General features: G+C 29.6%; 1 protein-coding gene across 1 annotated transcript in view; it reads left to right on the forward strand.

Moving 5' to 3' along the window:
• Positions 1-583: 583 nt before the first annotated feature.
• The window catches only part of LOC123010400 (excitatory amino acid transporter 3), a 22,476-nt gene continuing 10,301 nt past the window's right edge, over positions 584-12,758 (forward strand). The window contains exons 1-2 of the mRNA XM_044407264.1: positions 584-739; positions 8,988-9,437. Coding sequence (XP_044263199.1) covers positions 9,001-9,437 — 437 coding nt within the window. The 5' untranslated portion in view covers positions 584-739; positions 8,988-9,000. The remainder of the gene's footprint in view (positions 740-8,987; positions 9,438-12,758) is intronic.

Consider the following 12,758-nt stretch of genomic DNA (forward strand, 5'->3'; position numbering starts at 1 on the left):
CCCCCCCCCTTGGGTACGGCCCTGATAACGGCTGTAAATCATGGAAGAAACTTGAGATTTTCGATCCAAGAGTAATGGGGGTTGCATCCATTTTTTAACGTTTCTTTGCAATTTAGCTTGTATTACAAAAAAAATTTAACGTAGCGAGGTGCATTTTTTAATTATCTACATGCCTATAAAAAAATTGTTTTAAGATGTTGCATCGTTACAAAGAAAAACCTACAATAATGGTAATTTTTTAGGGAATCTAAGTAATATTTTGAAAAAAATACATCATAGCGGGGTACGTTATACTATTATTTACAGATAGAGACATGGATCTTTTTGTAGAATTGAAAAATACAGATTTTACACATGGGTGAAATTTGTATATTTTTCCGTATAAATTTTAGACACTAATTAATCTAATCGCCACTTGTGACCCAATTCCCGAGTGTTTTCCTGTTTCTGTCTAAATTTTCGTGGACATTTCCACGTCGTACGCATAATAATTCAACAGAAAACAGCCACGCTAACCGCTGGTATCAATTACAATTGGCGGAGCGACGGCATCCCCCCGGCTATTCGCGAGATCCGGTGGGACTGCAATTGGTAACATCACAGCACAGAATCAGAATCAGTGGAAGTTGGAACAGTTCGCGGACAACTTTCGCGGTTGGCGAGCATATCGCGGGCTCACACAAAGTGCTCAGTGCTGCTGTCACGGATGCTAAACATTCCCTTTTCGACGTGGTGAACGGTAAATACCCTTACTTCACTCGCTTCGCTTGCACATCTACACGGCGGCCCCCCGAAAAAAATAAACGCCCCCTTATGACGCTTTACCACACTCATCCTGATTTTTGTGAAATTCGCGCCGAGGTTTTATTTTCCCAGTCGGATCATTTCGTGCAGCATTAATAATTTATTTTTATTAAACACTTCCTTTGGTGCTCTCATTCCCTATTGTCGTTGATGTGTGTGTCATCGTGTGGAGGGTTTCGCATGCTTACCTGTGTTAAAAATCCCGGATTTTTTGATGAAAGAACGTTTGTTTTTGATGTTTGGTAGTGTGCAAGAGCCACAGGTGGTGGTTGAAATAAAAATAAAAGGCGGTCGATGCGTTTGCACGGGTTTTGCCTTTTTCTATTCAACACAAGTCATTAAGGAATTTGAAGTGCATGAGCTTTTTTATTTTTAGATCAGAATGCCGCTAGGATGCCAGACAGATTAGAAATGATAACAATTTTGTTAAATCGACAAGTTTTGCCTAGATTTAAAGATAATTTATAGTACTACTTGTTTAATATTAAATTCATCGTTTTTGACTAAATAATTTTACAATTACAAACATCAAATTTGGTGTGTGTAAATGCGGCTTCTTATCATTGATATAATATATTGTAAAAGTGTAAATCTGTAGCTGCTTTTATACTGCGTTGTTGTTACTTATATTTTTGCATTTTAATTTTCTTTTCTCAGAATAATAACTCAACATAACAACTTCAAAATCATACCATAAGTGTCGGTTTATTTATTGTGCGATAAACTGTTTTGAAACACTATAATAATGTTGTAACATATTAATAAATAAATAATTAGAATTCAAAAATTAGCAGTATTATTAAAAAAAAAATGATTTGTATAAAATTACAAGTCTGACAAACTTTGAATATAATCAGTAATCAGTAATTCATACGGACATGATTTATAATTAATACCTAGTTTATTATTATTATCATTAATTTATTACATTTTGAACATCCTTGGAAACCACAATACGAAAATTTTTGCGAAATTTTATTATGAAATTGACGGTTATTTTATTTCGAAATTCGGAAAAAAAATTGTCAAATACATACAGGATGTCCCAGCGAGATGAAAAAGTCTATTACTGACCTTTAAATGGTAAAATAAAAAAAATATATAGGACATTGATAGATACTAATCTAATCCATCGCCTAAAATTATTTTCAACTAGTGTTTTTTTAAATAAAACATGATATGTTTCTTAGCGTTTTTGGATGTAGATTTTTGTGACAAATTTTTATTGGCCGATTTTGCTTAGTTTTAAAAATAAAACGTTTTTTTTTGACAAAAACGTCCACTTTTTAAAAATTTATTAGACAGAAACTAACACAGTTAGAAATATTTTTTTTACTACCGCAAAGAAAAATGTACAAGCTATAAAGTTGTAACATTTTTTAGTGTGTTGCATTTGCAAAGATAAAAAAATGAAGGCGTTTGTTAAAAGTTCAATAAGTCAATAGGGGAACACCCTATTTATTGTTTTTGCATGTAAAAGATTAAATTCTCTTTCTAAAATTATTTACTTTTAGGTGTTTTTAATCAATAACTAAAAAGATATTTAATGTTAAACATTAAAAAAAATAATTACTATCGTTGCAGTAGCTAAAAACTGCACAGTTGCACTTGAGATGGAAGAAATATCACTTAATAATTACATTTGTGTTAAACTGAATCCATTGTTCTTTGTTTTTACAATAAAACAATTCGAATTTCAGTATTTATAACGACTTTTACAATCTCTGGATAAATCAACGGATAAGTGATCTGTGGTGGAATTAACTATGGTTGCCATAGTATCAACAATGCTCAAATATTGCTAGGCATTGTTGCTATAATTAATATTGAATGTTAAATATCTTTTCCATTATCAATTCTAGACATTAAAAGTTTGTTTTTTTGGATAGACAATTCAATCTATATCAATCTATTAGATGCAAAAATAAAAAAATAAGTTATTTAACTTTTAACAAACTTCTTGATGTATTAATCTTTACAAATGCAAAACACTAAAGAATTGGTACAGCTTTACATTTTGTACTTTTTTCTTTGAAGAAGTAAAAGAAAAAAATGTTCTAGCTGTATTAGTTTTTGTGTAATAAATTTTTAAAAAGTGCATATTTTTGTCAAAAAAACGTCTTCTTATTTCTAAAACTAAGCGAAATTGACTAATCAAAGTTTAGCGCAAAAACATTGTTTTAAGAGGCTACATCCAAAAATGCGAAGAAACATACAGTGTTTCATTTAAAGAAACACAAGTTTGTATCGTAACTTATTTGTGGGACATGCTGTATGATTGAAAATAATTTTAGGTGATGCACTAAATTAGTATCTATCAATGTCCCATGCATTTTTTTTTTTAATTTCACCATTTAAAGGTCACTAATGGACTTTTTCAACTCGCTGGAACACCTGTATAAAACAAGCAAAATAAAAACAGGATGATTCGTTGGATAACTTTATGTTATAATACCTACTTATTTAAGGAATAAATTAATAACAACTTAATCAATTTAAATTTTTGACAATAATTTTTTTATTTGTCATTTTGATGTGACTACGTTACATTTTTGGCACATTTCTGAAAAAAAATCAATGAAGTAGATAAAGTCTGTTTTTTTTTTTAAATGGAAATGCCAAACAGTCTTAACGTTGGCATCACTAGTAAATTCATTCATGGTATTTTTAATAAAGGAAGTTGGCAGTTCCGGTTTTTTTAATTAATTTGAAAACAATGTCATTAAACGTGAACACAAAAAATCGTCTAAGAAAATTTAGAGACAAAACACCAAAAAAGGAACAAATTCGGTACCACTAAAAGTTTTTAGAAATTTGGAAACGAATAGTTCGCAAGCAGGAAATGTAGACGCAATTTGTAATGCAGGTTTGCTAAACATTCTCAATTTTTAGCAAGAAATTGATAAGAATACAAAATAAACATGAATGAGAAAGAACCTTGGAAAGAACGCAAATAAATTAATGTCTTGTGCATCCTTTTTGAGGAACGAGTTGAAAAACTAACAATTTTGAAACTAAAGCTGAAGAAAAATTTATAAAATGCATCAACTTTGAGCTCCTTGCAATAAATTACACAAAATTTATTGCCAGTCATCATAATACCCACTTGTATCTTTTGCTAAATAACTTTTTTCTGTAAATACATCCTTTTTCTTCAAAGTTTTTGTAGCAAGAATCTCATTTTTATTCACAACATTGTACTTACTTGCGGTGTGTTTCTGTCAAAATTATTAGCACTGAATTCTGTGTTTAGACCTTAGGTAATGATGTCTGTCCTCAGGTATTCAATTATAGCGCTTTCAAACAGGCACACAAGATTCATAAAAGTCAAAATTTTTACAACATCTCAATTTGAAAACATAACCATAATTTTTTTAACAAAATTTCTAGGGACAAAAACAAAGAGCAAACAAAATTTGTGGCTATGGAGATAAGCTGCTACCAATTTTTTCACCAAAATTTTGACTTGGTAATTTCCATTTAAAAAAAAAAACAGACTTTATGTATTTATTTTGAAGAGATTTTTGATATTTATTCAAAAGCAGGTAGTAAAATGTTCATATTGATTTAATTACATAATTTCTTTTTTGGGCCTCCGTCCAGAAACGTTGATTTTGTTTTCGTCAAAATCGTCTGAAAACAGCTCTGTTGATGAACTAGGCCATCAAAAAATTTACCAAATGTTGACAATATTGGTTATCCGTTAACATCTGTAATTGACATTTATTAAATGACAAGCGGTTTGATTTCACAGCAAGTATTTGATGTATTGAATAATTCTTTTAATTTAGAAGTAATTTAATAATTTGGAGTTCAACTTAGACATTAAATATTACATGTAACTTTTCTAGCACATATTATTTGATTATTCAACTTTTAAGACAATGTATAATTGGTCGAACCAAAAAATCAAGTGTGTGCAGAAACTGTTTTGCAAGTTCTTGCACTTATAAAATGACAGTTTTTAGCCTTGTGATATAAATTACTAGTGTCATATAATTTTGTTATACAGTGTTTGTGAATCTCGTACTTCGTAAAATCTTCAGAAAGACACATTTGTCGGATCAGCAAGACAGATTTAAAAAAAAAATCAAATTTTAAATTTTTAACAGGATTTTTTTATTTTGATCATTAAAAAAAATATATTGAAGTGATGTTTAAGTTACAAAACAAAAAATATAAAGCTAAAAAATCACTGCGTTTTAAACTAAACATTCAGCTTGGCCACATAAACATCACTTTTACTCCTAGTAACATAATATACTTTGTGATGCAGTCTCGATACTACTGCTAATGTAGTAGCGAATTTTGGATAAATCCCATCAATTCAGATATTCTCTAATATAATTTTTCCGCATTTTTCTCAACCAACGATTTTTATATATTTGCATTTTTGATTATCTAACACTTGAAAAATAATGTGTGTTTTATTAAAATTAAAAGAACCAGTACCGCCTCGGGTGTATGAGGAAGTATATTTATAAAACTGAAACCATAAAAGCCATTCTCTATTACTTACCTTAAAATCATTCAGAACCCAGGAACAAGCTTCGATTTTGTAATTACGAGTACATTCCGGTCAGATTTTAAATTAATCACAGAGCGAGTTACCCTTGTTTTCTAGTAAATTTCGCAATTAATTAAAACTTTGATCAGCACATCAGAAAATTTCTTTATTCACGAAGCATTTTACTGACATGCCTTAAGTGTTTACGTAGATTTGCATAATTGTCAGCAAACAATTAATATGCAAGCAAATGTAAACAAGATTTATGTTTTAAATCTGTGACGTGTATTCGTGACATTCCTTCTCACATTTTGAATAGGTTTTGAAATATTTAAACCTTCCACTACACTCATTTACTAGTAGATAACCTTGAGTAAAAATCGGATGTAAATTAAAATCTCTTTTTGTAATTTAAGATTAGGATTTTAGCTTAAATGACCAAAATAGCGTCCTAAAAATATTTTAAATTGGATTGTATTTTGGTTAATCTAATTAATTTAAATCTATTCGTAAATTAATGTTTCAATTATTGTAATTTATGCCATGGCGGTCATTGTCAGTGCGGCGTGTGTATAATTTAAAAATGTAGTGAGTCTCTTCCTGAATCCAAATGATTTTTCATTCGGGAATTGTTTCGTTGTTTCGTCATCAAATTCAGCTTTTGTCTTTATGACCTAGAAAAATAAGTTCCATTTTGATAAAATTTTATCGTCGTTTTGATTTTATTATGCAAGTTGGTATAAACTGGTCAATTTTCACAATTACCAGTTATTTCATGCATTTTGTTGTTGATGATGATGATGATGTCATTAACATTATAACGACATACTTAATTAGAATAAATTTATTAATGAAATGAGTTGCGTAACAAATTGGTTCAAATGTTAAAAAAATTGTATTAAAATGATCGCAAGAATTTTTGAACCACTCCTATTAAGTACTTCTATTAAGTAATTTGCTTTATTAAGTGATAAGTTCATTCCAATTAAAAACGATTAATGAGTGTGCAAATGTCTCCAGCGATGGGGAAAATTACTTTTTGTTTTTTTTTTCACTAAAGGGTAAAGTAATTAAAAAATTCTGCACCAATCACTGTTGTGACTAGTGCAATGCAACCCAATACCTCATCCTCCAAATTTAATAGAATAAAAAATCTAAATTAAATACTGTAAAGTAGTATATTACAAACGAGGTGGTAAATATGGCATTACCCCGAGTACTTAGGTATACAAAAAAAGGATGAAGCACAAGGGGTAATGCCATTACCACCGAGGTTTGTATGATATTTTATTCACAATCACATTATTTTTAGTCAAAAATTGAATAAAATAAAATTCTAACTAAGTTAAGATTCGAACGTGGTAGGCCATCTAAATTGCGTTTGATTTTTGACATTTCAGAAATGTCAAAAAAGATATTGAAATAATGTATGAATCTGATATTAAAATTGTTGAAATGGAGTAGTGGGTTTCCTCAGAAGTAAGAAAAACTGCTACAGAACGAATTGGGTACTAATTGAGCAAAATATTATGAGTAACTTGACAATTTGAAAGAAAAAAAAATCCGGTATTTTTGTAATCTTAACGTTGGCAATCCTGCATATTACCGCCCAAGAGAAGTAATGTTATTACTCCTCATGAAACCTTTAAAAATTTAGTAATCGTCATATTACATTAGTGATTGCTAATAAAATATTTCATATTACCTACTCCTGATTAAAAAAAGTGCTAGTTGGTACTGAAATGTAGTAGAAATAATTATTTTTTGTTACTGTGAGAATTTTTGCTGAGTATTCTGATAAAATTTGTAGTTTTTTGATTTAAACATAAAATAATAAAAACATATTCTAAACCTTTTCAGCGGTACAATTAATAAACATCACTAAAAAAAATAAGAAAAAAACAAAAGACGTTCAAAAGTAGCCTATGTCTTTGAAATTAAATTGGTAAAAAGGTAAAGAGTTGCCAATTTACAGATATTCTGTCTTATGTTTTTCAATGTTGTCAATTTAATTAATAAAAGAATTAATTATAATCTTACTGAAATAATAATACAAAAAATCTATGCCTCAAGATTTTATTAAACAGGATGTTCCGTCTAAACCCCACGTTAAAATAAAAGTACTGGGAGTTTAAATAATCATATTTATTTGAAAATTGGTACATAGTCATAATACATTAAGATCTCATAAATGAAAATATTTTCAAGATGGCGGCACTTCCGGTTATACCGGAAGTCAGTCTCAACTTTATTATTTTAAATGGAAAGGTATATTTTTTACTGCGTTTTTGGATTAATCGGGTTATTTTAAGAGAGTTTTCATCAGCTTTTCCTATACCTAAATTTAGCCGTTTTTGAAATATTTGGAGTTTTTAAAAAATTTTTGGATCAGCACTTTCTACTTTAAAAATCGGTAACTCTGCCATTTTTTAAGATTTTGAATTCGTTTTCTTGGCGTTTGAAAGAGAAAGCTTAGATCCTTTTTCTGTTGTTTTCAAATCTTGAAAAAAAAATAACATGTCCCAAAATTGTAAGGTTACTTTTGTAATAATTCAAATACTCATAACTAATTTTTTTCAAATGGAATACCCCAATTTTTATTTTAATTAATTTAATTTTTTAAAAATTCCAAATATTTCAAAAACGGCTAAATTTTGGTATAGGAAACGCTGATGAAAACTCTCTTAAAATAACCCGATTAATCCAAAAACGCAGTAAAAAATATACCTTTCTATGTAAAATAATAAAGTTGAGACTGACTTCCGGTATAACTGGAAGTGCCGCCATCTTGAAAATATTTTCATTTAGGAGGACTTAATGGTTTATGGCTATGTAGCAATTTTCAAATAAATACGATTATTCGAACTCTCAATACTTCTAATGTGGGGTTTAGACGGAACACCCTGTATATTTCAACATTTCATTTTAGTTTTATTGTTTTATTCAAGAAAAGGTCCGAAAGTCACGTGTTCAAATAAAAAAATTTAGAAATTAGTAAGTCCTACTTGTTTTTTTCTGTGACCCCACTTTACAGTTCACCATTTTTTTCAATTTTTTTTACAATTATTTAGTAAAGGTAAAAAAAATGGCCAATAAAAACCACAAATAACATTGAACAGAGTTACAATTTAGGATACAGCTTCCTTGTTTCCTCTTCTAATAGTCTGTAGCAAAAAACTTGGAAAATTATTTTTCCAACAAAAACTAATAGAGTAAAAGTACAAAATTTAAACTCTGATAATTTCGAAATTTTAATAGATAAAATTTTTTTAATATTTTTTCATGTTCCTGGTATCTTACCTTATATGGCATTATTCTCTGAGGCGCAAATTCTGGCGCATGCTGTATATAGAACATTTTGTGTGAAATAGTAATTTTTGTTAATTAACAAGCCAACAGGGACACCCTATATTTGAAAAATGATTGAAACGTATTTTGGCAGCCTAAAGGTAGAAGAATCCTTTCATTGAGATTTTCAATAGAAATAATTCCCCGCCGTCGCTGTCAATCCGCCTTATTTTCCTTTAATTTCGAGCCTTTCTATTCAAAGTATCCCCTACAAAGCCCCGACCTAATGGAAAGCGGCCTTAATCACATTAAGCTTTCAATGTAGAAGCTCGTTCTTAATTAATGAAATTAAAATTTCGATGATTGAATTTTTCTTTTCTTATTTCAGGTGAAGCTCGAAGATGTCGAAGTGGAGAACTTTCGTCCGCAACAATCTCCTGACTATCCTTACGGTCGTTGGGGTGATAGCAGGTACCGCAGTCGGCTCTACTTTGAGGTCCCTATCGAAAGAAAAATGGAACCAGAGAGAAACAATGTATTTGATGTTTCCCGGAGAAATTTTCCTCCGGATGCTTAAATCACTCATTATTCCGTTGCTGATGGCGTCCATTATTTCGGCCGTCGGCAGTTTAGATCTGAGTTTATCGAGGAAAATCGCTGCTAGAGCGATTCTTTATTATGCGACAACGACAGTGTGTGCTGTTATCTTGGGAATCATCCTCGTCATAACGATTAAACCGGGAGCGGGCGCCATCGCCGCCACTGCGAGTGAACTCAGCAAAGATGAGGGGCTGAAGAGAAAAGTACTTACACAAGATACGCTGCTAGATTTGATCAGGTGGGCGAAAATTTAAATTAGCGCCAAATTTAAATTTATAATGAGCACTTGTCAGGTGTAGGAGGAGTTGATAATTATTATTATTCGGACTTTGCCAAACTATAAATAACAAATGTACCACCATGATGTTGGTAGCCTTGACCTTGAATTTGAATCAGAGAGAACAAAGAAAAATTTACAAGATACAATGAAAATTTAATTAAAATCAAAAAATCTCATTGGAATTTAAATCTAAAAATAATAACAAGTCCGGAGACGCTCGAAATATACAGAAATAATAACGGGACAAACATAATAAACTAAAAATACCCACTATTTCCTAATTGAAAAGACCGGAACATTTGCCAAGTGTTTCACAGACTAAAACTTTCGTGTCCATAAAAAGCGGAAAAATCTAATATGCGAATTTTAATTTTGCTATATTGGCACTACTGAAGCGCACTGAATTGACTGACGTACGAATAGAAGTGCGAATGCCGAACGCTGCTTTATAAACGGTTTAGTAACACGTGTATCTAGGTGTGCATCTTTTCAAGGCAAATGTATTTAAAAGCGAACTGCAATTGGATTTTTTTAAACTGTTGCCAATTTAAAATATACAGGCTGTACCGTCTAAATCACACATTAAAAGTATTGGGTGTTCGAATAATATATTTATTTGAAAAATGGTACATAATACATTAAGATCTCATAAATGAAAATATTTTCAAGATGGCGGCACTTCGCTTTTATAACTTTGTTATTTCAAATGGAAAGGTATATTTTTTACTGCGTTTTTGAATTAATCGGGTTATTTTAAGGGAGTTTTCATCAGCTTTCCCTATACTTAAATTTAGCCGTTTTTGTTATATTTGGAATTTTTCAAAAATTTTTGGAGCTGCACCTTCCACTTTAAAAATCGGTAACTCTGCCATTTTTTAAGATTTCGAATTCGTTTTTTTGGCGTTTGAAGGAGAAAGCATAGATCCTTTTTCTGGTGTTTTCAAATTTTGAAAAAAAATAACATCCCAAAGTTTTAAGGTTAATTTTGTAATAATGCAAATACTCATAACTCCATTTTTTCAAATGAAATACCCCAATTTTTATTTTACTAAATAGAAGAGAATTTAATTGTGCATTGATCTGTATTAACATTGCCTATACCTAAATTTAATAACTTTTAAGTTATGGACTTTTTGTTAAGACTACAGAAAATTTATTACTAGCCACACCCGTTTTCACATAGTTTGCTATGGAAATCAAAAATGTCAAAATTTTCTCTAAAAAACGTCAACAGTAAATTATTATTTGACAAATAGTGCCAAAATATGGAGAATCAAAGTTATGCAAACTTAATTATTATTGATAGGTTCTACCATGCGATCATTATTTAAAACTAACAAGTGAGAAAAATTTATTTTTGTTTAAAGAACGACATCATAATTTTGTTACACTCTCCATAAATACAAAATAAATTAATTAAATCTAAGTTAGAGTAGCTTTGACTCTCCATATTTTGGCACTATTTGTCAAATAATAAGTCACTGTCGACGTTTATTGAGAAACAATTTTGACATTTTTGATTTCCATAGCAAACTATACGAAAACGGATGTGGCTAGTAATAGATTTTCAGCAGTCTTAACAAAAAGCCACCATAACTTAAAAATTATTAAATTTAGGTATAGGAAATGTTAATACAGATCGATGTAGAACTAAATTCTCTTCCATTTAGTAAAATAAAAATTGGGGTATTACATTTGGAAAAATGGAGTTATGAGTATTTGAATTATTACAAAAGGAACCTTAAAATTTTAGGGTTTGTTAATTTTTTTTTCAAGATTTGAAAACACCGGAAGGAATATCTAATTTTCTCTTTCAAACGCCAAAAAAAAATAAATTCGAAATTTTAAAAAATAGCAGAGTTACCGATTTTTAAAGTGTAAGGTGCAAATCCAAAAATTTTTGAAAAATTCTAAATATTTAAAAAACGGCTAAATTTAGGTATAGGAAAAGCTGATGAAAACTCCCTTAAAATAACCAGATTAATTCAAAAACGCAGTAAAAAATATAGCTTTCCATTTAAAATAAGAAAGTTGAGACCGACTTCCGATACAACCGGAAGTGCCGCCATTTTGAAAATATTTTCATTTATGAGAACTTAATGGATTATGGCTATGTACCAATTTTCAAATAAATATGATTATTCGAACTCCCAATACTTTTAATGTGGGGTTTAGACGGAACAGCCTGTATAGAATAAATATTGTTATCCATATTAATCATTACAACTTGTTTTAAAAATAAATTTACGCCTTGAAACAAAAATGTTTGTCCTTCCATCAAATTATAAATAAATAAAATGACGCGTTCCAACAAGAAAAAATTTGTAAAGGTGAATTTGAATTTGGTTCACCATAACTGAAAAATTGCTTTCAATGTGCAGAATACGAATTTCACACAACTATTTTATTAATTATTATCTGTTGTACAACTAGAATTATAACAGTAGCGAAAGCTGTTTTATAGTTTTGATCGTATTTATGTTGAAATAGAAAACCTTCACAAGTGCGTCAAGTTTTATTCGCACCCCTTAAAATAATTCTGTGTAAATAATAAAACTGTTAAAAAATCGTTTTGGCAACAAATTTGTCTAAGTTTTAACCTGTTCGAACGCTTTTTTCACTTTTATTTAATTAGTTATAATTTAATGGCAACAGTTTTTTGCATACAGGGTTATTCACGAGAGGATTATTTCTGATTTTTTTTTGCCGCAACTCATTAGACATATGGCAAAAAAAAATCAGAAATAACCCTCTCGTGAATAACCCTATATACTGAGATATTTTTTAATTCTGAACATAATCCCTAGGTTCAAATTAAAATGTATCTATGTAATTAGTTCCCTAACAATATTCGCAATTCAATTTACTTCCTTATGTTTAAAAAGTTAAAAAAAAATGTCTAGGTAAGTGTCGTATTTTCATATAGCAACTAATTATTTGGTTAATTAAATTTTGAAAAAAAAATATGTCGAGTACATATTTTTAATTAGCATTTTGATATTGAAGTAGTGTTTTTATATACAGGCTGTACTATAAAAAACGCCCCAAGCCATAATTTCATTACTTTTAAAAACGTTACAACATTTCTTTGATCAAAATTGAACAATTTTTATCAGTCGTTTCCTTGTTTTAGATAAAATAAATAAAAATATTCTATTTTTTCCACACAATTTTCAAACTGCCTAAAAACAAAAGTTAATCATAAATAGTGTTGAAAGATAATTTAATGAGGAACCGCAAAAATAATAAAATATTATAAAATAAAAAAAAATAAAAATA

Source organism: Tribolium madens, unplaced genomic scaffold (assembly GCF_015345945.1).
Source record: "Tribolium madens isolate multiple individuals breed KSU strain unplaced genomic scaffold, Tmad_KSU_1.1 Scaffold_91;HRSCAF=231;Tcas5.2_LG7, whole genome shotgun sequence".
NCBI lineage: Eukaryota > Metazoa > Arthropoda > Insecta > Coleoptera > Tenebrionidae > Tribolium > Tribolium madens.